At 40.4% G+C, this 27,791-nt stretch overlaps 1 protein-coding gene across 2 annotated transcripts; it reads right to left on the reverse strand.

The window, feature by feature from the left end:
• Nucleotides 1-995: 995 nt before the first annotated feature.
• Nucleotides 996-22,960, reverse strand: GINM1 (glycoprotein integral membrane 1). 2 transcript variants are annotated; one of them, XM_004752777.2, is made up of 8 exons: nt 22,759-22,960; nt 17,750-17,809; nt 17,485-17,581; nt 9,199-9,350; nt 8,504-8,660; nt 7,807-7,937; nt 6,270-6,433; nt 996-1,695 (listed from the first exon to the last, which is right to left on the reverse strand). In XM_004752777.2, the coding sequence occupies exons 1-8, from the start codon at nt 22,876-22,878 to the stop codon at nt 1,581-1,583; spliced, it is 996 nt and encodes a 331-aa protein (XP_004752834.1). In that variant the 5' UTR covers nt 22,879-22,960; the 3' UTR covers nt 996-1,580. The 2 variants fall into 2 exon arrangements, with proteins under 2 accessions (XP_004752834.1, XP_004752833.1); XM_004752776.2 differs by having other exon boundaries at nt 7,807-7,940.
• Between the last annotated feature and the right edge of the window lie 4,831 nt (nt 22,961-27,791).

Here is a 27,791-nt window from a genome sequence, read left to right on the forward strand (position 1 = left end):
GAAACTCATGAACCCATTCACTCATGGATACAAAGCATAATTAAAATAGTTAATGGTGCAGTTGTAGGTTAATAAATGGAATTAATGGTTTAAAATCTTATAGGTAAGATACCCATTTAGGATTACTTTTTAAAAAATAACTGTATCATCCCAAACATAGAAAAGAGCATCATGCCATGATCCTGGGTCTTACCGGTAGGGAGGGAAGGCAGACAGGACTCTGCTTGCTGCAAATCCCACATCACACTCTCCAGTGGGCCACAGAGACTCCTGCATGGTTCTCCTCACTTGAGTCCCTATATGCTTAATGGATACAGTAGGACCCTGTCATTATTTGCAGTTAGAACTAGAATCTCTAGCATCTCAAGGTGAGGAAGGACATAAAGCAGGTGTTAACTAGCTGGGTGACTTTAGGATCAAACCAAATCGCATGCTATTATTTATTCTTCTATAATATGAGAAAGTATATTTCACAGGGCTGTTATTCCTTATTAAAAAAAGCTAGGCAAAATGAAATCTCACTCCTTCATTTCCCTACCTGTTATCCTTCCCCATACATACATATCTATTTAGCCTAACTCTAAAGGGGTTTTATTCCCCCCCACCCATTTAAGGTGGTTTTAAAAACCAGTCACTATACTCTTGAATAGTATGTTTAAAATGATGGGTTGCAATAAATAATTAATTAAACAATAGGAAATACCATTTGGAGTTTAATTAAACAATAGGAAATACCATTTGGAGTAAAGTATTATATGTATTAGATTGCATAAAATAGATGTCAGTGTGAATGATGGTTAAAAAAAAGACCAAAACACCGCTGAAGGGTAAACAGCACTAAGAACCACAAGAGCAAGGGCCTGGTTTAATTCCAGGATGTTGATGGACTCCTTAACTGATTTGAGCCCTGGTTTCAGCCAGTGTACTGTGAAAGGAGCTCTTCCTTAGAAGCAGTTCTTGCCTAGGAAATGTTTTTATACCAAAACTCTATACTGTTTTCCTCAAAAAAAGTTTATTTTAGAGTGAGAACATGTCACTACTATTTTTAAATCCTGGTGCATTCAGGTAAGTAGTCTTGGTACAGGATATAATCAAATCATGATACACTTAAGTGATTTTATACTGAGTCACATACTTAATATAAAGGCACAGTAAACTGAATAAAAAAATAAGTGTTAAATTCTTGAGCTTTTAAATTAGAATTTCATAAAGTGCTTTTCATAAAGTCTCATATATTATAGTAATTAAGTGGATAGAATTTCCTTTACAAAGGCACCTTGAAAAGTATTGGCACATGGCATTTGTCCTGCTTTTTTTTTTTTGGTAAGTTTGAAGTTTCTTCATGTCTTCTCTTCCACTTCATTTAAATTTCTTTAATTCATCATCTGAATAGCCAGATCTGTTACAGAATAAGGTGACTTTTAACTTGTCACTTTAAAGGTCAAGCTTTAGGCAGTTTTAGGAGTTTAGCAACTTCCCTAGTATATAAACAGATTCTTAGCGATTTAAAGAAAATTCTATTCAAGTGGCAAATTTAGAGCCAAAAGACTAATTCAGAGTCCATGATTTGCGATGGTGCTTTAAACACATGCTTTATCTTCAAGGTTTTCTGCTCTTTTTTTCTCAGGATTATCTGGAAATAAGTTGATAGCTGTGACAGGTATAACATTTGCTTTATCCAACTGAAGAGTTCCTCTGAAATAAAAAAACAGAAATTAAATATTTCCTGTCTACAGTTTCATAGTAAGACAAGGCTACCTCAAGGATCTTTACACAGTATTCTCCCTTTTGTTACTTAAGTATCTGTCCAAGGAAGAGTTCTCTGGATTGGATCCAAGACCTGTTTTGCAAGTTCAGTATCATCCCAATCAAGATGTCAACAGAAGGTAGTTGTTTATGGAACTGATCAAGCTGATTCTGAAAGTTCACAAGGGAGTACAGCAAGAATAGCTGTAACATTTTTAAAAAAGAACAATGGAGAGCAGAGACAGTTGTCTGGTTTTATTAAAGCAATACAGTAATTAAAACCGTGCTAGTGGCACAGCACGAGATAAAGCAGCGAAGAAGAGAGTCCAGAAATAAGATGAATGTATGTGGGAACTGCATTCATAATAAGGTAGCATTCTGATTCACTGGGCAAATTACAACTGGAACAATGGCCTTTGTTTTGAAAGCAAAAACTAAATCATAACTAGCTTAACCTATACGCAAGTGATGGTAAAAACCCAAGTTTTAAGAACAGTAATTTTAGGACAGGAAAGGCATACTTAAGAAAAATTTAAAATCCTAAAAGACACAAAGGAAACCCATGAATTGCTCTGAGCCTAAATTTAAAACTTTTGTATGATACCAGAAACAAGAGCAAAAGACAAATCATAATCTGGGATTAAAAAAAACTGTAATAAGACAAACCACAGGAGACTCTCAATCTCACAAAACAAACTGAGACATTGCCGGAGGGAGAGAGTGGTTGGGTTATGGACATTGGGAAGATATGTGCTATGGTGAATGCTGTGAAGTGTAAACCTGGCGATTCACAGACCTGTACCCCTGGGGCTAATAATACATTATATGTTAATTCAAAATTTTTTTAAAATTGTAATAGATATTATGTGTGTAAAACAGATAAAGGAGCTCCCACATACCAATGATGATAGAAAACAAAAGAAAAACAGGTAAAAGTTATAAACAGGCATGTCACAGGAGAAATACACAGCCAATTCTCACAAAGATGCTAGACTCCACTAGACCTGGGCTAGTGAGGACACAAGGAAAAAGAAAAGGCAAGTTAAAATGAGACTATATTTTTGTCCACAGTAGCAAAAACAAAAAGACTGCTGTCAGCTGTTGATAAGATACACATACTCTTTGACCCAGTAATTTCACTTTTAGGAATCTATCTCTGTAAATACACATGTGCCAAGAGATATGTGTACATTTAACAGGTACACGAGAGCATTATTGAAAAGAACATGAAACTGGAAGATACCTGAATGTCTAGTGGAGGAGGGGTTACATGATGGCTTAGCTATGCTGGAAAACACTATGCAGCCAGGAGGACCAATAAGCAAATACGCATGCTGAGAGGAAAAGGTCTTAAGGGCGAGGTTCCCATATGCACCAAGACCCCTGGGGTGGTGCTGCAGACTCATGGGCCCTACAGACTGTTTTAGATTTTCAAGATTTCATTTGGAGGGTAGCTCACAGTTTCAACATCAGGTTGTACTACACATTCCTTTCAATGAGGTCAGATCTTTGCAAAGCTGGACTTTGGCAGCTGTGATCAAAAGCAACACTGTATAAAAGCTAGTGGTGGACAGGAAGTGAGGGTGGCAGTGTCCCATCTGATTCCAAGATAAGAGTTTTCTATAGGGCCGTAGAGGGGCGCACACAGCCCATTTGCAAATATACGTAAGAATGATATACATCTAGGGGCGCCTGGGTGGCTCAGTGGGTTAAAGCCTCTGCCTTCGGCTCAGGTCATGATCCCAGGGTCCTGGGATCGAGCCCCACATCGGGCTCTCTGCTCTGCAGGAAGCCTGCTTCCTCCTCTCTCTCTGCCTGCCTCTCTGTCTACTTGTGATCTCTGTCTGTCAAATAAATAAATAAAATCTTAAAAAAAAAAAAAGAATGATATACATCTCTATGTAAATTAAGAAATAAAGGGGCACCTGGCTGGCTCAGTTGGTGGAGCATGTGACTCTCAATCCCAGGGTCATGAGTTCAAGCCCCACATTGAGTGTAGAGACTATTTAAAATAAAAATAAAGCATTAAAAAGAAATAAAAATTTTTCTTTTAATTTTCATCTGGCCTTTATAAGGGAACCAAGGAAAAAATTACTGACACAATGAGATAGCTATGTACCTGTCGTTAAGTGAATAGGGCAATGTGAGGGACAGTTAAGAATCTAGCTGATAAACAACCTTATTATTATAAACATAATACTTTTGTTTTACCCAAGTGGGATCATACTGTTTACTCTACCATACATTTTTATCAATACACAGAATTTGGATAAAAGATGCACACCCTAAAAGTTAACCACGATCACCTCTAGTTACAACAATTAAAAAACAGAGAACTGAAGAGGGATTTTAATTTATGCTCTCTGTATTTCTATATTGATGAAATATTTTACTACCAGAAAGTAACTTTAGTACAACTGCCATTGATGCAAGTATACTGCAAATCTGGTTTTTAATTTTACACTGTATCTCTTCCCACAGAAATGTCCATAACAAAACATTTGGTAAAAGAACAATTTAAAAAAAAAAGTGCAACATAGTTTTCTAGGCAGGTTTGCCTAAAAAGTTCAAAAAAGGTCCTAAGCTTCCTGGCAGTCAAAGGAAAAAGGAAGAAACTATTAAGTTCCAGAATTTTCATTTTCAGAAAGAAATGGGAAATGTGAATTCTTCAGGGGAAACCAAACTAAAAGTTGGGAGAGATACTAGTATTTCTTTATTCCACAGGCTCTTTGCTTGCATCATGGCCTTCTAACAAAGCCTCTAAGGTTTTAGTTCAATATTACACATAAAGCAATGGGAGTTTCAAAGACCTTACGACAAGCAAGTAGAAAAGCAAATGTCTGAATTGAATCTTTTTTTCTTTCCTATAAATCCTAGGATTTTTCTAACATGGTACAATATAACTTAAGCCAAAAACTGTGGTCATTTCTATCTACTGAAAATTATTTCTATTAAGACAACTAAAATGACTATTTAACTTATTAAATTTCTTTTCTTTTTTTCCTAAGTAAACTCCACTTCCAACATGGTGCTCCAACTTGCGACCCCAGGGATCAAGAGTTGCATGTTCCTGCAACTGAGCCAGCCAGCTGCCCACTGCCTGTTCAAATTGTAAAAATGCTAACAATAAATTCACTTTTACATGTATAAAATAATTTCTTATGGTTAAAAAAAAAGCCATACAGGGGCACCTGGGTGGTTCAGTTGTTAAACGTCTGCCTTTGGCACAGGTCATGATCCCAGGGATACTGGGATCGAGCTTGGTGTTGGGCTCCCTGCTCAGTGGGAAGCCTGCTTCTCCGTCTCCCACTCCCCCTGCTTGTGTTCCCTCTCTTGGTGTCTCTCTCTCTGTCAAATAAATAAAAAATCTTTAAAAAAGAAAAAAAAAAGCCATCCAGAAAGGGAAACCAAGTGTCTCTACCTCTACCTCTGTTCTCATTCCCACTCATTAGAAGTAACTTATTTTGTCATTTCAGAAGTTTTTTGTGCATTTATATACGCATATACATAATACTTTTGTTTTTAACCCAAATGGGATCATATGCTACGCAGTGTTTTCCCCCACCTAATAGATTTTGGATTCTTTGCTTCTCGGCTGCACAGAATCCCACTGCACATGGGAACTGCTTGCTAGTCAGTTAAACCACCATTGATAAACAGTTCAGAGGTTTCCTCTTTTGCTTTTGCTTTGTTACAAGCAATGCTGTACTAGTCTTCTAAAATCCACTTCATTTAAAAATTGATACTTTGAGGTAGAAGGGCGCCTGGGTGGCTCAGTGGGTTAAGCCTCTGCCTTCAGCTCGGGTCATGATCTCAGGGTCCTGGGATCGAGCCCCGCGTCAGGCTCTCTGCTCAGCAGGAAGCCTGCTCCCCTCTCCTTGCCCCCCGCCAGCCTCTCTGCCTACTTGTGATCTCTCTCTTGTCAAAAAAACAAATAAAATCTTTGAAAAAACAGATAGATGGAGGTAGAAAATTATACATGGTGAAGCCCTTGTTTCACTTGTTAGTCTAACATTGCATTTTCCACTAAAAGGCAATGTTTCCTTTCTCTCTCTCTAATAGGCTAAGATGTTAGAGGGTAGAGTTTGTCTTATTCACATCTGAATCCCCAAGACAAGTGTCTTGTTCATGACAGATATCCAATAAATGTTTTAGTTTTGTTAAAGTTGGAAGACAAGCTAGGAAAAAAGCAGACATCATTTTCCTTCCATCTCGTCTTACAGCCTTCCTAATATTTATATTTTGTACTCTAAAATACAGTAAATACAACTCGCTTTTTAATCATTAAAAACACTAATGCTGTTTAAAAATAGTAACTACTGGGGTACCTGGGTGGCTCAATCAGCTAAGCAGCTGCCTTCCACTCAGGTCATCATCCCCGGGCTCTGGGATGTCAGGCTCTCTGCTCAGTGGGAGCCTGCTTCTCCCTCTCCCTCTGCCTGCTATTCTGCCTGCTTGTGCTCTTTCTCTCTCTCAAAAAAATAAGTAAATAAATAAAATCTTAAAAAAAAAAAAACACTTACTTGTATTCACAAACTGGGAAGAGCACCTTTAAGATGGTTATTACCACAAGTGCTCCTATAATTCCAACCACCATGACGTTCAGAAACATAAAGAATACTGGAAAAACACTGCTCCAGAACCTACATAGATCTTTTCTGAATTTTTCCATCCATTGACACATCACCTAAAAGAAGAGTTTTGATTAGACAAGCCAAGTACCATCTGATCTCTAAGAGACTTTAAAAATTATGTTATAGTTTTAAGCGATGATAAAATTCTGCATCTTGACTATCATGCTGGTTACATAGGTGCCTACATTTATCAAAACTTACCTAACTGTACATTTTAAATGGGCGCTAGTTTATTTTAAAATATACCTTGATAAAATTATTTACAATTTTAAAAATTATGTTCTAGTAATACAGGTATAGGAATGTTATTTTGTTATCCTTTACAATTATTTATACTATTGTGTATAAATTAAGTGAAAGTTGTTGCTAAATGGTAAGAGGTTTGGCTAGTCTACGCCAAACAGACCAAAGGCAACCATGGGTTTCTAATAGTTGAACAACGGCAGGAGAGAAAGACAAACATGTTAGTGGCTCTTGGCCCAGATGGGAGGTTCACTGAGCACAGAACATGTCAGAACAGACACTAAGGTGCACAGACAGGGAGGGAGGCATGTAGGCAGACTGAGGTGCTGGCGTTCAGGCAGCAAAAAGTGACCAGAGTTTCTACAACAACCCCAAGTAGGCAATCCCAACTGTCGGTGGGAACCTAAAAAAAAGTCTTTGGAATCCTTTGGACCACAGTTTTTGCTCACTTAAACAGAAATTATTTCAAGTAAGAGGCTGAGCTAATACATACAGAAGTATCAAGATACTCAGTGTGAACCCTGTATATATTTCCAGGCAGCCGTACCATGCCCCTAGTAATACAGGAGTACTTAATAGGTGGAAATACATCCTTACATTTGTACCCGGTGTATTTAATCCTGGTAACAACTGCATGATTTTACAGATTAAAGTGGATGCCCCATTGCACAGATAAAGAAAATGAGGTTAGAGAGCCTAAGAACTTGTTCAAGATCACATAACTAGTACGTGGCAGGACCAGGATTCAAACCCATGTGGTCCAACTCCGGAGAGTACACCCTTCACCATTTGCGCTCGGTCACTGTGAAGATCCTGAGGGCCCCAGGCCTCTGTGTCTGTGTGTGTGTGTGTCTGTGTGTGTGTGTCTGTGTGTGTGCGCGAGCACATGCACATATGCTCGAGATGGCAGTCACAGAATCAATAAACAGGAATATGGGAATGACTCTGGAGCTGAAATTCCCCCCAGAATGATATCCAGGGACTTGATGATCATTATCTAACTGTATTATTAAATAGAACTTGAAAAGAAAATGGGACAACCTGAAAGCCTCCCACTGCAACAGTGAGGAGCCCACTATTAACATTTCACACTCCTAGTCCTCGTGGTTTCCACCTCATCTGAGATGCTGTTTTGTTCTACAGATGTCTGTAATAGAAAGATAATCCTGAATACCGGATGTACCTTGTAAGAAGATGGAGGCTCTGCTCTGAGAGGAGTCTCAGGTAGCTTGCCAGGGAAAGCGTCTTCATCTACGGTGGTTTCCACATTCCTGAGGAGATACTGGCTGGTGGTCTGCAGTGAGCTGACACCTTCTACTGAGAAGGAAGAGCCATGTCACCAAAACGCTAGGTACACGCTAGTGTCTCTCTTCCTAGTTCTACTGTTACTATGCCAAACACATATAGGATACTAAGAATATACTTTCCCATCCATAGGAGGAAAAAAATAACATTTCACTGTTCATGTTTAAATGCCAGAAAGGAGCCATAGACTCAGACACTAAGAGGGAGCTACACCAGTTATGATTCTACCACACAGAACACAGAAGTCCAAATTTCAGAAAGTTGCATGTTTTGGTGGAAAAAATGAATTCTTCTTTCTCTCAATATACCTAAATGATATTCTGATGGTGTATTTTGTGACGACTGCCCAGAGTAAGGGTACCTATTTACCACAAAATGTCACCAAACAGTCACTACTGATCACTTTTTGTTTTGATCACTTTCTATTAAGACTCAAGATAGGTTCCTGGAAGTTCTTAAATGTTATAAAGCATTTCTGAAAGAAGCCTACTTCCAAATATATTAACTATGATTAGAAAGCTATCCACTAAAGAAATAATTTCCGTAATACTTTAAGTAACAGCCTTTCAAAGTACCTTTTTTGGAGAGGTTGGGAAGGGTAAATAAAATGTCGCTGTCTCGGGAAATAGAATACAGCATGCTTTCCTCCAAAGGTAGGGTGTAGTTTGAATGTCTGAGTATCGCCTGGTTCTTAACTAAAATATCAATTTCAGTAACGTCTTTTTGTTGAGCCTAAGAAAGAAAAAAGAAACAATTACCCTTTATTTTAAATAATGGCACAACCCCATAAGAATCTAAAACTAACTTTTCCTCCTTTGTTGTATTTAACTAAAAAACTTATCCAGTTCACAATTACTCTGCATTCCCTGCACTTTGAGGCATTTAATTACCAACTTTAATCTGAGTGTTTTAGCATTCAGTATTGGAAGCTTGCTCTCTGTCCCATTTCATCTACTTAGCCAGGGGAAAATGTGGCAGAGCTATAAACCAAATTCAATCCCTTCAATCGCTTTATTTACTAATGTTTATAATATTTTAAAGTGATATAAACATGTATGAATATAGTCATTTTTTAAAACAATTAAAGACTTCAAATGCTAAACAAATGTTAAAACAAGTAAAAAATTCTAAATGCTTGCAGACAGGCAACATTGGGGTAACATTCTTCCTTATCAAGTCAGAAATAAATAGTACAATAATGTAACACATGCATAATACCCAGCATAAATCTTTAGGGTTTAATTCTCAATTAATAATCATATTATCGTACCTGTTTTCCATCGATCTCTACTACCTCTTCTTGAATGACAATTAGTTGCAAACTGGAACCAGATGTCATAGGCCACTCATGAACTAAAATCCTTACACTGACAATTCCAAAATATTCTTTTTCCTCCACATTTTCCAGATTTCCATTCTTCACTATAAGAAAAAAAAGTAGTGACAGCTTTGAACAAAACAAATGCCACCAAATCTATTGCTGTGTTTGATTATTTTGATGACATCTACATGGAACAAGACAGTTGCAGAACAATTTCTTTGGCTTTCTCAATCTCTGACTTCACTGATGTTACAGAATTTATGAAAATAAAGACAACTCGACAAATCCTCACCATGCCTACAACAGTTGTTGAAAAGGGATAAATGCTCGATAGTCTTTAGACTACCACACTAGCAATATCATTCCTATTCCTTTACATAGTTTGTCAAGGAGGAACGAACAAGGCATAACTACTTACAAAGCAATCAGAAGACAGAGCTAATCCCATGTAACAGTAAAGTAAGTACATTCATCCATCCATTCACTCATTCGCAAACTCCAGGGATCTAGGGGCCCCAAAGCAGTGAGGACACTAAGTTGTTTTCTCAGTAAGTGACCTGTTGCTGTTGGAGGCCAGGGATGAGGGAGAGGCTGGGACCGCCCTGTAATTCCTCCCCACTAAGGGACAATGGGGCAGGATCAGCTCCTCTCTGGTGGAGAGCCTCCGAAACCACAGCAGTGGAGGCGGGGCGTGACAGCTGCAGCTGGTCTACAGAGCCAGCGGTGACCTTCCAGAGGCAGAAAACACTACAGAAAAAGATAAATCAATATACATCAGTGAAACCAGTGGAAAAGGAGCATTTAGCTTCTCAAACGTTAGTCTCTCAAATGTTATCGTCTGAGGACAGTCAGCCAAAACCAAACCCAGATGGATAGTCTGCATACAGATCCAGCTGTTTAAATTGATTCTATGCGGGCGCCTGGGTGGCTCAGTGGGTTAAGCCGCTGCCTTCGGCTCGGGTCATGATCTCAGGGTCCTGGGATCGAGCCCCGCATCGGGCTCTCTGCTCAGCAGGGAGCCTGCTTCCTTCTCTCTCTCTCTCTGCCTGCCTCTCTGCCTGCTTGTGATCTCTTTCTGTCAAATAAATAAATAAAATCTTTAAATAAATAAACAAATAGATTCTATGTTCTTCCCTAAGATCCTTAGGGCTCTTCCCTCTATCTGGAATGTTCTCTACTACTCCCTCGCTTCTCATCCATTTTTAATAAACTCCTCTTAAGTAGTTCTAGCTATTATATCCCTGTATCTCTGAGTTCGTGCCTTTTTTTAAGCACTTTCTTGCAGTGTAGCTCTTGGTTTATAAACCTGTCTCCTTACTAGGTGGCCTTACCCTGACAGTACATGTCAGGTTCGATGTTCTGTGTCTTTTATTCAGCAGTGATTCCATTTAGAATGAGACATACATAATTTAAAATAAATATGCCATCATCAGTTACCAATACTATTCAAAACCAGTCTAATGGTTCTAAATCCCAGTCCAGGGGCTCTAAATCCTGTCTATGCATCAGAATCCACTGAGGAATAGTACAGATGCCCAAGCCTCATCCCAATCAATAAATCAAAATCTCTGGGGGATACAGACTACCACTTCTAACTTTTGAAATAGGTACAGATATTTACATTAAGATCCAAGTGACCTAAACTTTTAGTTCAACCTAAATCTTCACAAAACTGTTCCTCCTTGACTTCCCTGTTTCTGTAAATAAATCCACCCTCCTCCAAACTCGCAAGGACAGAAGTTAGGAGGTTACATTTGACTTCTGCACCCTCATTCTCTGTATCCAGTTAGTTGCTTCCTTCAGGCCACCCCAGGTCTAGTCTCTCTTATATTTCTCCCTTCCACCAGGGGTGGGGTTGGGGTAGGGAGTGGAATATGTGGTTCCGTAACTCTCAACCAACATAATGGTTACCTAACTATTCCTTTCTTCAATCCCCCTCCCTTCAAAGCATTCACACAGAGGAGCCCGATTAATCTTCTGTAACAAGTTCTGACTACACAGCTGCCTTGCTCAGACACCTCCAGCAGCATCCCTCTGACTTGTTTGGTAGTTCTCTGAATGGTCCTTCTTCAGGCTCCTTCTGGGGGCACTTGCTGCTCTCTCATTCTGGTCTGCCTAACCTCCCTCCCTCCCCTCCTCTAAGGCTTCTAGCTGTAAAACTTCCCTTCTCTTCCCCTGTGGTCCATCTCTGTGTTTTCCCTAGTTGCCCATTGGTCCTGCTCATAGAACAGCATGCTTCTTGTCAGTGTATCTGTCTGCTCAAAGGCTGTGCACAAGGGCACAAGAGATTCAATAGAGGGGAAAATGCAGTCATATAAAGACATCAAGGTGGTGACTCTTCAGCCCCCAAATCTGGCACCCCTGCTGGAGAATAAAATAAAATTAAAAAGCACAAAAGCCCTTGATATTCTGATTTTCCTGACTATGGTAGGCAGCTTTCAAAAATGGCTCTCTACAACCCTTGAGTCTGGCAATTCATGTCCTTGCATTATTCCCTTCCACCAAGTATGGTCTGGACCCAGTCACTTGTTTCTAACAAATAGAATAAAGTATATGTGACGGGAAGTCACTTCTGTGATTAGATGATAAAGGTTGCAGGTTCTGTCTTGTGAGGGTTCACTCTTGCTGGCGGCCTCCCTCGTCCTCCAGCCAATATAGCCAGCTGCCATCTCGTGAGGTGCCCAACAGAGAGGTCCATGCGGCAAGGGAAGGAGGGAGGCCTCTGGTCAACCTCCTGCAAGGAGGAATGGAGGCCTCAGTCCCACAGTTCTAAATCCTGTCAACAGCCGTGAGCGAGCTACGAAGCAGATCCTCCCCAGCAAAGCCTTGAGAGGACTGCAACCTTACAGGACAGCCAAATGTCCCAGGTAGGCCAAGCTCAGATTCTTGACCTACAGGAACCAAGAGACTGTTGTCACCTACTAAGTTTAGAACTAAACTATTACAGAGGGCAGCTGGGTCACACCCAGTGGCAAATTCCTAATGAATATGCCATCAATGGAATTATTACTTAAACCAACAACAACACTTCTTTTCCTAGCTAGGAAGAATTAGCTTGTTGTATACTAACCTTCTCACTGAGAGCCACCAGAAAAGATGTAAAAATAGAAACACTCATATACACTCAAAACCCATATCTGTCTAGAGGCAGCAGACAGCTAAAAAGTCAGCCAGCGCCCCCACAAGGCATTTACTGATTCTCAAGCTTGACAGCTAGAGAAGCTGCAAAGCTCAATAGAAAGTAAGGACTCAGAGGCAGAGAAGCTAAACAGAGCTGAATGGGCAGATTTGGGCAGTCCCACACAGAGGGGTATAAAATAAAGATTATGGCTACAAGATCCTAGAGAGAAGGGAAGAAGAGAAGTAAGCGAACATTCTATGCAGTCTTCTCCTGCAGAAACATGTGCTTATTAGTAAGTCGGGTGAGCCGAGAAACCAAGCCTCTATCTAAGACACTAAGAAGCTAAGCAGAACCCTGGCAGGCTTATGACAGTGAAGTGTGAGGCCCACACAACAGAGGCCCTCATAATCACTTCCGGTTTTCACTCAGGACCTACGATGAGCTTCATCTGGGGAAAAGCAGTTAATAAGAAATAGACTAAGCCTCACAGGGATAAGAACCCAGCCTTCAGTCAGCCCAATCCTCGACTTAAAAATTATGGTATTCTGCCCCTTATTATCATGACTGCCAGGGGCTAAAGTCAATCCTCTCTGGAGTAAGATAATAATATCTGGAGACTTTAGAACTTTTTGAACACAATATCAAAAATACATATTTTGAAGGAGAAGGATCAAAAGAAAACACAGATCCAGAGGGGCTCAAAAAATTAGACTGGGCAGATTTTAATTTTAAAGTTAGGGATGGCTGGGTGCCTCAGTTGGTTAAGCGTCTGACTTCAGCTCAGGTCGTGATGACCCCAGGGTCCTAGGATCAAGTCCTGGATCAGGACTCAGCAGGGAGCCTACCTCTCCCTCTGCCTGTGGCTCTCTCTCTCTCTGACAAATAAAAAAATAAAATCTTTAAAAAAAAGAAAGTAAATCTTACTTTAAAAAATAAATAAAGTTACTGAAAGTAATAGGTTCAATAAAATAGATGATAGGGGTGCCTGGGTGGCTGACTCAATGAAGCATCTACCTTAGACTCAGGTCATGATCTCAGGATCTCCCTTCCTGCTAGGTAGGGAGTTTGATTCTGCTTCTCCTTCTGCCCCTCCCCTTGCTCGTGCTCTCTCTCAAGTAAATCAAATCTAAAAAAAAAAAAAAAAAAAAGAAAGGAAAGAAGGAAAAGAAATTATGGGTGCCTGGGTGGTGCAGTCTGTTGGGCACCCAACTCTTGGTTTCAGCTCAGGTGGTGATCTCGTGGTTGTGGGATCCAGCCCCCAGTGTTGGGCTCCCGTACAGTGCAGTCTGCTTGAGACTCTCTCCCTCCTCCCTCTGCCCCTCAGACCAGGAACGCCCCCCACCCCGCCTGCTGCCCCACTGCTCATGCATACTCTAAAATAAAGAAATAATCTTTAAATAAAAGAAAATAGGTGGTAAAATGAATAATTTCACCAGGTAAGTGCAAGCTACTAAAATCAAAATTAAAAATATAAAATTAGGGTGCCTGGGTGGCTCAGTGGGTTAAGCCTCTGCCTTTGGCTCAGGTCATGATCTCAGGGTCCTGGGATCAAGTCCCGCATCGGGCTCTCTGCTCAGCGGGGAGCCTACTTCCCCCCTCTCCCTCTGCCTGCCTCTCTGCCTACTTGTGATTTCTGACAAGTGAATAAATTAAAAAATCTAGGGAAAAAAATATATATATATAAAATTTTTTTAAAAATCGGGGTGAGAGGGGGGAAGAGTTGGGCCAGTATCCAGGGCCTGAGCAGGAGATGGAAAAGAAAAGAAAAATGAAAAAAAATTTTTTGAAAGAATAAAATGGACATACTAGATGTAAAGTCCAGTAAATGAAGATAACTCAATTAGGCAGAGCTAATGAATTAGTGTGCGGGGAGAATGAAAATAAAAGAAGGATAGAAAAAAACAGAAAACAGTATAAAATCTATATGGAACTTTATGAAAGAGTCAAACATACATGTATGAAAAGCAAGAAGGGAATAAGGAGGAGGACTTATAGTACTTTTTGAAAAGAAAATGCTCAAAAATTTTCCCAAAAAGACAGGAAGTCACAGATTAAAGAACCCTACACCTGGGTACATCACAGTAAAACTACTGAAAACCAAAGACTAAGAAAAAAATATTAAAGGCAGCCAGGAAAACAAAACAAAACCTTATTATCCATCCTGGAGCAATGAGCCTGACATTCTCAACAGAAACTCCAGAAGTGAGAAGACTATGAAACTGGTCTTTAAAATGCTAACCTATGAAGTACTATCCTCTGTTTCCCCATCCAGTAAAAAGATCCTCCTAAAATGCAGGCAAAGTAAAGATGTTTTCAAATAAAAGCTCACATAGTTCATGGCTAACAAATCTGCACTAAGGGGATTTCTTGATCCCCTACTAAGGGGAATTTTTTAGGCAGGGGAAAAATGAGCCCTGAGGGGAACATGAAACACATATACACTAAGTGAGTGTGGGGTTTTTTGGTGTTTTTTTTTTTAAGATTTTATTTATTTATTTGACAGACAGAGATCACAAGTAGGCAGAGAGGCTGGCTGGAGGTGGGGGGAGAAGCAGGCTCCCCGCTGAGCAGGGAGCCCGATGTGGGACTCAATCCCAGGACCCTGGGATCATGACCCGAGCCGAAGGCAGCAGCCTAACCCACTGAGACACCCAGGTGCCCTGAGTGTGGGTTTTGAGCGTATATGTGTGTGTTTCTTGTTCCCCTTCATCATTTCTTCACTCAGGAAGGAATGAAGAGAGATGGAAAGGGCAACCACTGAGGTAAACATAAGTCATTACTGGACTACACAAAATAGTAAGAACAATTATGTTGTATAATCATGGGCATGATGTATAATATAAAGATTTAAGAACATAAAGAGGTAAAATGTATGACAGTAACAGCAAAAATGTAGAAAGGGAATAAATGGAGTTTCCATGTTCTGAGGTTCTTGCTTTGTTTGAGAAGTGATAAAAATACTAGTTTATTGATCTCAGAGGTAACCATTAAAAAACAGGAAAATAATATAAAACCAACAAGATAGAGGGAAATGATGAAAGAAAAAATAAAAAACCCAGAAGAGGGCCAAAAGGAGAAGAAAAAGGGACATGGAATAGGTGGGACACAAACAGGAAACAAATGATTCAGATTAAAGATTTTTTTTTTTTTAAGATTTTATTTATTTATTTGACAGACAGAGATCACAAGTAGGCAGAGAGCCAGGCAGAGAGAGAGGGGGAAGCAGGCTCCCTGCCGAGCAGAGAGCCTGATGTGGGACTCGATCCCAGGACTCCGGGATCATGACCTGAGCCGAAGGCAGAGGCTTTAACCCACTGAGCCACCCAGGCGCCCCTCAGATTAAAGATTTAAATTAAAGAAAGATTTAAATCCAAATATATTAGTTATAACATTAATAAAAATAAATCAAAATCCCAAATAAAAGATGGATTGACAGATTGATTTAAAATAAGATCAGTATATGCTGCTTACTAGAGATTCACTTGAATTGTAAGGACCCAGAAAGACTGAAAAAAAAAATAGAAAGCTACCACACAATCCATCTTCCTCCCACCTGCCAGGCCAAAAAGCAATTGCTGTTAAAATAATATAGATAGGGAGGTGAACCATGAGAGACTATGGACTCTGAAAAACAATCTGAGGGTTCTGAAGGGGTGGGGGGGTGGGAGGTTGGGGGTACCAGGTGGTGGGTATTATGGAGGGCACGGATGGAGCACTGGGTGTGGTGCAAAAATAATGAATACTGTTATGCTGAAAATAAATAAAAAATAAATTAAAAAAAAATATATAGATAAAGTTGACTTAAAGGCAAAAGTATCACTAGAGATAAAGACATTTTATAATGATAAAAAAGTCAACCTACAAGGAAGACATACTACTTCAAATCTGTATGCATTTGGTAATGTTGTGTCAAAAGACAGAAAGGAAAAATTGACACAGCTGGGAGAACAGACAAATCTACATAGTGGAGATTTAACATACATTCTCAGTAACTGACAGAGAAAACAAATGAACAAAAATCAGTACTTCCCTAACAGACTGAACAATACAATTAACAAAAAATTTCACCCAACATATGTAGAACACCATATCCAAGTAATCATATGATGTACTTTCCTTTCAAGGACACCTGGACATCACCATTTCCTAAAACCGACTATCTGCCAAGCCACAAAGCAAGTCTCTGATTTCAGAGGTTAAAATTATACACCGTGCACCTCTGATGACAGAGGTGGAAACAGTAAAAAGTTCCAAAATGTTTAGGAATTAAGCACTGTAACTTCTAAATGACCCACAGGACAAGGGACTCTCACTACAAAAAACTGGAAAACACTGTAAGCCAAATGACTATAAAAGTACATAACAAATTAAGTACAAAATACAATTATTTAGAGAAAAATTTACTGCCTTAAATGCATATATTAAAACAGGTAGTAAGACTACTGTAGATATTTCTCATATTCCTTATTTCCTTCAAATACTGTGGTACAACATATCTGCTTGTCTTTAAACAACCCAAGATTTTAAAAGATTAAAAAAATATTATCTGAGGGGCGCCTGGGTGGCTCAGTGGGTTAAGCCACTGCCTTTGGCTCAGGTCATGATCCCAGGGTCCTGGGATTGAGCTCCACATTGCTTCCCCCTCTCTCTCTGCCTGCCTCTCCATCTACTTGTGATCTCTCTCTGTCAAATAAATAAATAAAATCTTAAAAAAAAAATTATCTGGACATAAGGGTAGAAGCTACCAGAGAATTAGAGCAACAATTCATTTTTCTCTTTATTTTCTCCACACTGTGATAAGCACTCCTTCAAGATTTTGCCTCTTACTTGTAAATCTCCACTTATTACCCCTCTTTATATTCTTACATTAGTATCAACCAACCAGAAATGCAGCTCTGGACAACAACAATCTCATGAGAAAGAAATGTGAATATGCCAGGAATAACCAAAATAAAGTAGGATTTGAATTTTAAACACATTAGTGTTATTATATGCTCCAGTAATGATGTATATTATTAATTTAAAATGAAAATACATCACAAAAAAAACCGTGTTTCACAAATTTAGTATTACTAAAAACAGAAAAATTATGGAAATAATTTAGTAGTACTCACCTATCAAAGTCTGACAGCTTATTCGGGTTACACCACTATTTACAGGGAAGTCATTTACATATACCTGTCCACTCTCATAGGTTATGTTAAGAACAACCTTAAAATAAAGCAGCATATACATTAATTCCAATGGTTTATAAATGATGACAAATTCTTCATGTAAAAAATACATTATCTAACTAAATTAGACGTGCAGGGAAAAATAATAAGAGGCTGCCTACGACTTAGCTCAGTGATACTAAAACATAATCAAAAGGAGACAAACCTGTTCTTTGGATACCTCCCCATCATCTTTCAGGGTAGTTACGTTAATTCTGATGTTGTCCTGTAAAACATACATGAAGTGAATAGATATGCATTTCACCAAGCAAGAATAGCTCAATTCTTTTTTTCTTTTTTTTTTTAAAGATTTTATTTATTTATTTGACAGATCACAAGTAGGCAGAGAGGCAGGCAGAGAGAGGAAGGGAAGCAGACTCCCTGCTGAGCAGAGAGCTCGATGCGGGGCTCGATGCGGGGCTCGATCCCAGGACTCTGGGACCATGACCGAGCTGAAGGCAGAGGCTTTAAACCACTAAGCCACCCAGGCGCCCTTCAATTCTTTCTTTTCCCCTCAACTATATTTAGTATAATCACTCAAAACATCAAAAGAACATTTTTTAAAGCCCAGCATTTTTATTTTTACAGCCTTTATTATGCCCTTATTCACAATTCCACCTTCTCCTAATCTGTATTTTTTCCACTTAATTATGAAATGTCACATTTATGAGTATATAATATGCAAATGGAAAGTTCAAGAGAAAAACTTAACACTCATGTACCTACTACTGAGGTTAAAAACCAGAGTATCGTCTACACCTTTTAAGTCTCCTGCGTGACCTTCTCTGTCCTGTTCCCACATTTTCATCACTTCTTGCTTTTCTTTATGGTTTTATTGTGCTTGTCTCTCTCCAAACAATATGTTGTTTAGTTCTATGTGTTTCTAGGCTTTATGTAAGTGGAACAATTTTGTACGGATTCTTCTGGAACTTCTTTTATTTAAAATTTCGATGCATGCAGCTGAAGACATTTATTTCCAGTGCTGTGTAAAAGCCCATCATATGATTACCAATTTACTTATTTGTTCCATTATCCATGGACATTTGAGTCATTTCCAACGTTCTCATTTTCATAAACAAAACTGCTCTAAACCTTTTTCTTTTTAAGATTTCATTTTAATTTATTTATTCGACAGAGAAAGAGAGACAGCAAGAGAGGGAACACAAGCAGGGGCGTGGGAGAGGGAGAAACAGGCTTCCCACTGAGCAGGGAGCAGGATGTGATGTGGGGTTCAATCCCAGCACTTGCGATCAAGACCTGAGCTGAAGACAGACACTTGCCATCTAAGCCACTCAGACGCCCCCTTCTTTTTTTTTTTCCTTTATTTTTTTCCTAGTAATCTCTACACTCAACGTGAGGCTCAAACTTAAAGGCCACGTGTTCCTACTACAGCCAGCCAGGCACCTCTGCTTTAACCCCTCTGAAATAGGACCCCTTGTGCCCGTGGACAAGTATGTACTGTTCACAATCCTTGAGAGGCACTAAATGCTCAAAAGCAGTTACTCAAATATTTAAGTTTATTAATGACATGCTTTCTAAAGAGAAGAAAGCACTATTTTAATAAGTATTCACCAATACTCACAGGGTTCACAATTTGTCATTTGAAAAACAAATCCTTCCCTAAGTTGACTCACAGTTAGGCACTGTTATCTAGAATAAAAAATATTTTTTTCCAGGGGGTATTCTTTGAAAATAGGAAAATTATTCATAATCAAAATAATATACAAGAGTATCTCTTGGCACCATGACTATCTCTAATACTTTATACACTTCCAACAAATGAGAGAATGAGACTGAAGCACCTGTGTGAGGTTGACGTGATTATACTCAAGGAACAGAACTCTAGCATGGAAAGTCCATACCATACATTTGGTACACTTGCCAACCTACATGGGGGCCTACGAAGCTTCAGAACCAGCCTGGCTTTCTCCGGGTCCATCCTAATCTAGAACTAAGCACGGGCCAGAACCAATACACCCATCTCTAGAACAAACCAACACTCAGTAAGTCATCAAACTGGTGGTTATAGTTTTTGTGTTCTAATCCCAGCCAAAAATTCCTCTTTTCAAACTAGAGGATCTGTCAACTATACACTCTATTGTTCTTCTAATAGCCCTGGGAGAACCCTCCAATGATAGCATTCTAAGAAACCTTTTCATAGCTTCTGCCTTTCAGTAGTGAACATACACTATTTTGTTAGTAATTTATTGCACTTACATAGATCACTTGCCTAGTAAAATCTGGGGTTTGTAAAAGACAATTAACAGACACTATCCTGCTGTATTTTGCAAGAACCAAATTCAATTAAATTTTTTAGTCTTCTGAATGATTTCATTTCAGAGGTGACCCGGGTCCCTTACTGCCTTCTGAGCCCAAGTTCAGAGATAGGTCCTATTTCTTGCTCTGAGAACCTCTGACTGAACTGGAAGTTCAAGCTTGTGAGCCAGGATGGCAGAGACTTAAAGAGTGGGTGGCAGAACTGAAGTTTCTACCCACCCATTTTCAATTCTTCTAATTCCTTCACTCACAAGATGCCCAGCTGGTACACATAGCTTCCTAAGGACAAAGGTAATAGATACCTCATTTAAAATAAATGAATTAAGTCTCAGGGAAATATATGAAATAAATATTTACACATATAAGAAAGTATGTGTCTTCTGGATGCCTCTCCTTGGTGACAAAATTATTTTAATATTAGAAGCATGTACTATAAAAATTTGCATTATTTTACAATCTGTGTAACCTCAACTTCTAACAATTGCACATGTAAACAAAACAGAAAAATGCCTATAATCCAGTAGCTCTGCATACTGAGGGGATATAGAGGGAATTTTCCTTTCAGTTTTCTTATATTCACATCAGGTTAGACCCAAAAATGAACAGATGAGCAGATACATGATAAAGCATAAAGTATAATAAAATGTTAACGTTGGCCTAAGTTTGTGCTATTCAATATAGTATGTACCCAATAATCACATGTGGCTATTTACATTTAATTAAAATTAAAATTTAGGGCGCCTGGGTGGCTCAGTGGGTTAAGCTGCTGCCTTCGGCTCAGGTCATGATCTCAGGGTCCTGGGATCAAGTCCCGCATCAGGCTCTCTGCTCAGCGGGGAGCCTGCTTCCTCCTCTCTCTCTCTCTGCCTGCCTCTCTGCCTATATTTATTATAAATAAATAAAATCTTTTTAAAAAAATTAAAATTTAAAAACTTAGTTACTCAATCGCCCTGGTCAGCCACATTTCAAGCACTCACTAACCACAGTAGTCTAGTGGCAACTGTAATGGACAGAGCAAACACCATCATTATACCAAAGTCTACTGGACAGACCTCATCTAATCTGGTGGCCACCACAACATTCTTTCAAATGTTCTGTATATTTGAAATAGGGTTGCTTGGGTGGCTCAGTCGGTTAAGGGTCAAACTCTTGGTCTCAGCTAAGGTCTTGATCTCAGGGTCTTGAGTTCAAGTCCTCCTGCACTAGGGCTTAAACATTAAAAAAGGAAAAAGAAAGGAAGGAAAATTTAAAAAATAAAACATTGAACAATTTAGATCAAGAGGCTTCAGTTTCCCATATAAACGTTTCCAGGGAATGCGATTCTCCCTCTCCCTGCTCAGCATTCTTTCATCTATGAAATTCTGAGTTTAGATCTGGACTTTTCAAAAGTGGAAGGATGGCATAAAAAGGGAGAACTAAAATGATGAGCTCATTAAGCTCACATTGCAATGTACTTTCAGCTTGCAGTCAAAATGCATTTTTCTCAGACTATATGGGGACAGACTTAAGTATCCTTGGATTCACAAGGGACTATGATGAAGCTTTAAAATTTGGAAAACAGGGGGGCCTGGGTAGCTCAGTGGGTTAAAGCCTCTGCCTTCCGCTCAGGTCAGGGTCTCAGGGTACTGGGATCTAGTCCCGCATCGGGCTCTCCGCTCAGCCAAGAGCTTACTTCCCCCTCACTCTCTGCCTACTTGTGATCTCTGTCTGTCAAATGAATAAATAAAATCTTTTTTTTAAATGGGGGAAAAAACTTTTGAAAACAGTGGAATTCCAGGACTTTAAGAATCATTTCATTTTTATTTGGTGTCTTGGTGCTCAGCGATCACATTCATATTTTTGACCGGTTGCACTGTGATCCATATACAATTTTATATACAAGTGGTTCTTAGGGCTTGCATTGTTGTGCCTTCCCGAAATGCCCCAACAGAACTGAAAGTGAGATATGCTCCTTATTTTTCTTCTCAGAGAGAAAATAATGTCATTCAAAGTAAAAAAAAAAAAAAATTTTTTTTTGAAGTGATATTTATGCTGTAAGTCACCCCTGAATTTAGAGTATTCAAGTCTTGAGCGGTAAGAAAAAGTATACCTATATTGTTTCTTCTCATTCTGGGAAAACTCCCATTTTAAAATCTTCAAACTTTTCCCAACCATACATTCAATCGATGAACGGCAAATACTGGTTTATTTCAACATGACTGCCCCGCGAAAGCAAGAAAAACCAACCACCCTCCAGTACCAGGGCGCAGTGGTTATCCAATTTCAACTGCTTCACAATCAGCCTGGGGGGCTTACCGACGACAATGATTCCTGGGCCCTACCCGAAAGGCATGGGATCAGTGAGTCTCCAGCCTGCTCCGAGTGGATGCTGGTGCGGCTGGGACCCGGAGTAGGCGCATCCCGGAGCCCTGCACGCCGCGGAGGAAGGCAGTGCTTCCCGCCGCCGCGGGAGCAGACAGGTGGCCTGGAATCGCTCTTGTCCTCTCTCCCAGCCACTTCGACGTTTCCCGAACACTGAGCGGCCCCAGTGCCGGCTCTACCCCAGGAAGGCGCCATTACACAAGGCTGGGAGCCCTTGTGATCGCGTACTTTCGACGGCAAAATCCCCTCCGGCGGGCAACGGCTGGGACTGCCCTAAGAATCCCCAAGTTTGGCGGCACTGGGCTTAATCACACATTAAGTAACCCTTTTCGCTCTCTCGCTGCCGTTTCCCAGGCTGCCCCCATTTCCTTGGATGCTTCTCCCCACTCCTCTCTTGGACGCCCGGACCCCTTCCCCTGGCCCGCCGGCCGGTGGCAAGAAGAGTCGATGCGGACACCGACGTCCTACGGCTCCGGCCCGGGCCTCCCCGGAGGGTCCGTGCGAAGGAGCGGCCGAGCCGCGCCCGCCCTGCCCTACCTGCGGGGCTTGGGGCGGCAGTGGCAGCTCCTGAGTAGCTGTCCTCAGCCACCCGGCGGCCGGCAACACCGAGAGCAGGAGCAGCCGGAGGGCAAACGACGCCGGCGGAGAACCCTCCATTTTGGACAGGCCAGCGGCGGCGGACGGCCGGGAGTTGAGGGCCGAGCCAGCCCCAGGAGCGGGGCGGGGGCGGGGCGAGGGTGGGGCGAGGCTACCGCGGGGCGGGACCCTGGGAGGCGGGACCCTGGGAGGCGGGACCCTGGGAGGCGGGACGGAGCGGGGGGGGGGGGCGGCGAGAAGAGCCCGGGAACTTGCGGGTGGCAGCGGACCGCCCCGGACGGGGAAAGCAGACTGCGCATGCGCGCCTCCGCGAAACGTCGGGAGGGTGGGTGGAGTCAACCGGGGGAAGGTCCTAGTGGGTCTTCGGACTGGCGGGCCGAATTAGAAGAACTGCTGATCCGAGGGAGTGAAAATGTTTTCATTGACATGATTTTAAAATTAGTATATACTAACGAGACTAGTATATATACGTAAGGAAATAGCTATAGCTCTGCGTGTGCATATTTCACATATGTATAAACTGAAGTAATGATAATGTCGCAGAATTGTCATGAGGGGGAATATGTCACGAGGGGGAATTTTATTAAATCAGTAGTTCTCACCCATGACTGCACATGGGAATTGCCTGGGAAGTTTTTAAAAATTACTGATTGTGGGGTCTTACGGGGCACCCGAGTTTCTGATTTAGTTAGTCTGGGCTGCTGTTCTGGCATCCGTAGTCCCCCAAGTGATTTATTGTGTTAGGGTGGAGGGTCAACCACGCATCAAAGGTTCAACATTCAGCGGATCCCTGCAGACGCCGTGGTAACAGCACTCTCCACCTGAGCTCTCGGGGCTTTTCTATTAAGTTCCTTAATCTCCTTTATCTACAAAATGAAGATGATAGACTCCCTCCCACTTTGATATTGTTAAGAAATATTTTATGAAACTCTCTAAAGCAGAAAATGCCAAGGAAGATATTTCAGATTAATAGGATTGAATATTGATTGAGAACTTGGAGACATTGCCATTCAAGGCAGAATAAGAAACATTCAGCCTTTTTTTAACTTTTGACATGGAAACAACACAAATCTATGTATCCCTCTTAGCCCTTCTTCTTTATCAACCCCTCTCCCCATGTCTGCTTTTCTAGCTAGGGTAATTATAAAATCTTTGTAGGGTATACTGCAAAAATCAACTAGCTCCTTGCCTACTGTGAGATTCGCAATAACGTTATTAACCTGCAAGTGGTTTCTGCAGTGAAGTTCCACCCACTCTTGGGTTCCAACTACAACCACCTGGTTTTCACTCTATTTCAGACTTCTGGAATTAAAAACGAATCTGGAGATCAGAACACATGACATGTGGATCTGCATAATTTGAATCAGTAATATGTATAAGATTCTAAAGTACATTTATATGAAAAAGTAGACAGGGAAAGTGAAGTAGCTTGTTTCCCAATAGATTCTGCCCCATGGTCTGATGATCCATTATCTTTCCATTTGTCTCCATGGCTAGCTCTGAGCCCCAGGAAGGCTGTGGACAAAAAACAGTAAAAAAGCCTGCTAGAGTTGGAGTTTGTTGGAGGTTTTGGCACATACCAGTGGCAGTTCTTGTCCACACCAACTAAGTGTCCTACAATTTAATTCAATTCTGATATTATCTCCCTAGAGATTGCATCAGATCCCACAGGATCGGGGCTCCCCTGAGACAGCCCCAACCTACTCTCACCCACACACACTTCAGATGCCAGTTGCAAGCCCAGGTTATTACCTGTACTTCTGACCAATCAGCTACAGAGCAGAGGTTCCAATGACCCCCTCCAAGGACTGGATTAATTTGCTAGAGCAACTCACAGATCTCAGGGAAACACTTAGGTTTCCCCATTTGTTAAAGGATATAATAGAAGATACAGATGAACGGTTGGAAAGACACGCATAGGTAAGGTATGTGGGAGAGGGCAGAGCTTCCATGCCCTCTCCAGGCATACCATACTCCTAGCACCTCCCCCTATTCACCAGCCTTGAAGCTCTCTGTACCCTGTACTTAGGAGATTTTAATGGAGGCATCATCAATCATTAACTCCATTTTCAGCTCTTGTGTCATGTCAAGAGAATGAGGGACAGGGCTGAAAATTCTAAGCCACATCCTGGTCTTTCTGGTGACCAGTCCTCATCCAGGAGCCAGCCAGAAACCCACCCAGAATTAGCTCAGTAGAACAAAAGACACTCTTATTACCCATGAGATCACAAGAGCTTCTGAAACAAAATTGAAGACCAATATTAGGGGTGCCTGACTGTTGAGTTGGTAGAGAATATGACTCTCAATCTTGGGGTTATGAGTTGAAGCCCCACATTGGGACTAGGACTTACTTTAAAAAAAGAGAGTCCAATCTTTTTCTCATATATTTTTAAAAGATTTTATTTATTTATTTCACAGACAGAGAACACAAGTAGGCAGAGAGGCAGGCTCCCTGCTGAACAGAGAGCCCAATGCGGGGCTCCATCCCAGGACCCGGGGACCATGACCTGAACCGAAGACAGAGGCTTTAACCCACTGAGCCACCCAGGTGTCCCAGAGAGAAAACAATCAATTTTTTTTCTCTCCAGAGAGAAAACAATTTCAAAACAAGAGATGCTCCTAGTGTTTGTATCATTAAGGAAATTAACAGGGTTTCAGGATCTCCATGGTAGGAACTGGGGGCAAAGACCAATATATATTTTCTATTAATTCACAGCATGCCTTTTATATGCAAAACAATCAATCCAGAGCCTACATTTTGAATCTCTTCTTCTTCTATCAGGCTTTTACAGTCAAGGAAGCAATATTCCTCTGTCCTAATCATCCCAGGACCAGGTACAAGACAACTAGAGATAGCCTATATACCCCAGAGCCCACCGAAATTGTTCACACTAGCCAATTCTAAACCTGTTTATCCTACTTTGTCTCACTTTCCCCATAGAAACCAGGAAAAGGACTCCTGCCTATAGTTTTCTCTTGGCTCCTTCAACATCCTGACCAACCCTTGTACTTTTTCTATTTGGTCCTGCATGGCATGGTGTGTGCCCCCAAACCCATTGTGAATAACAAACTATCTTTTCAATGGCAGTCATCTCCTGACCTGTTGGCTTTACTGTACATGCATAATAATAAAGCCCACATTTTAAAACACCATACTAACACCTATGGAAAACGTCAATGCTAAAATAATCACAACAAAGAAAAAGTGGTTGAAGTCCTTGACAAGGACAGGCAGATGAAGAAGCAGCTAAAGATTGCTTCCAACAAGGGCAAAATGTCCTGCTTTCCAGCCAGCCAGAAATGGTCTCTAGCCCTTGGACTGCCACTGTCCCAGACATCTTACTGTAAATGTAATGACAACAGTGACTAGGATGAATCTTAGTTCACCAATCTGAGATTCCTCAGGGTGTGAGGTGTGAGGGGAAACGGCATGAAAAGAAACAGAAGTTGAGTAAAGAAAACCATGCTGGACTTGTCAAACACATGAATGCTTCTGCAAAAAATAATATTATATATGATCATAAATATGTGTTTTTGTTGTTCATACATTTAGTCATTTAAAATCGGGATTTTACCTTTGGCAATTTTAGTAAAGCTACAGACATTTGAATGTGGTTGTTCAGATTAATATATGAAATGATGTCAACAGAGAAATTGGTTGTAATGGTTGATGATGGTGATATTCGGAAGGCAATACACATTTACTAATCTTTTCTCTAGACTGAATCTACTTTAGTAGTTACATTTGGTAGAATTGTGAAGGATGTATCTCGTTTCTTTTCACCTATGTATCTACTGTATAAACCACGTAAGTATTTATACCATTAGAATTTAAAATGTAATAAGATGCTGATAAGCATGAACTATATAACATCATGAAATATTTTCCCCATGAAGGTAGAATATTTGATATTTAGTGATATATTGTTGTGTCTATGTATGTATATATATTCAGTATAACATAATTTGAAGATATAGCAAATTGCACACTGAAAAATAAATAAGGTATTCTATCTTAGGCTTAAGATATCACACCTAGGCCTGGAGTTTGCAAAAGAGTCTGGTCATATCATTTATAGTGATTAGTGAATCACTTTATATGTGAAATCATTCCTCATATTTATTATGTCAATTTCTCATTCTCTTTGAATAGTCCAAATTTGACTTTAAAAAATATTTAATTTTTCCAAATCTTCTCTTTCTCTTGATCTATGTCTTATGACCATACACAGAATTTTTAAAAATTTAGACTCAATTAATTGTGCGTGGGTTGCTCAGTTGGTTAAGCTTCTGTCTTGGGCTCAGGTCATGATCCCAGGGTTCTGGGATCAAACCCTGCATCATCGGGCTCCCAGCTCAGCTGGAGCAGCCAGAGAGGCTGCTTCTCTCTCTTCCTCTGCCTCTCCCTCTGCTTGTGCTCCCTTCCTCTCTCTCTCTTTCAAATAAATAAATAAATTATTAAAAATAAATAAATTCAATTAACATATAGTGTATTGTTAGTTTCAGAGGTAGAGTTCAGTGATTCATCAGTCGTATATAATTCCCAGTGCTCATTACGTCACATGCCCTCCTGAATGTGAATCACCCAGTTCCCCCATCCCCTCACCTTCTCCTCTCCAGCAACTCTGTCTGTTTTCTATGATTTAGAGCCTCTTATGATTTGCCTCCCTCTCTGATTTCATCTTGTTTTATTTTTCTTTTCTTTCCCCTATGATCCTGTTTTGTTTCTTAAATTCCAAATCAGTGAGATCGTATGATAACTGTCTTTCTCTGTTGACTTATTTCGCTTAGCACAATATCCTCTAGTTCTATCCACGTCATTGCAAATGGCAAGATTTCAATTTTTTGATGGCTGCATATTCCCCCTATACCACATCTTCTCTATCCATACATCTGTCAATGGACATTTAGGCTCTTTCCATAGTTTGGCTATTGTGGACATTGCTGCTATAAACGATGGGGTACCTGTGCCC

The sequence above is a fragment of the Mustela putorius genome, unplaced genomic scaffold (genome assembly GCF_011764305.1).
Source record: "Mustela putorius furo isolate JIRA1106 unplaced genomic scaffold, ASM1176430v1.1 tig00003863_pilon_pilon_pilon, whole genome shotgun sequence".
Classification (NCBI taxonomy): Eukaryota; Metazoa; Chordata; class Mammalia; order Carnivora; family Mustelidae; genus Mustela; species Mustela putorius.

Bases quoted from the DNA above. Each gene is read 5' to 3' on its own strand.
- GINM1 (XM_004752776.2), bottom strand. From the start codon at position 22,878: ATGGAGGGTTCTCCGCCGGCGTCGTTTGCCCTCCGGCTGCTCCTGCTC. The intron at 9,351-17,484 runs GTGAGTACTACT...TTTTTCTTATAG, and splicing joins AAGCTGTCAGACTTTGATAG to TGAAGAATGGAAATCTGGAA. The intron at 6,434-7,806 runs GTACATCCGGTA...CTCTTCTTTTAG, and splicing joins AGCCTCCATCTTCTTACAAG to GTGATGTGTCAATGGATGGA.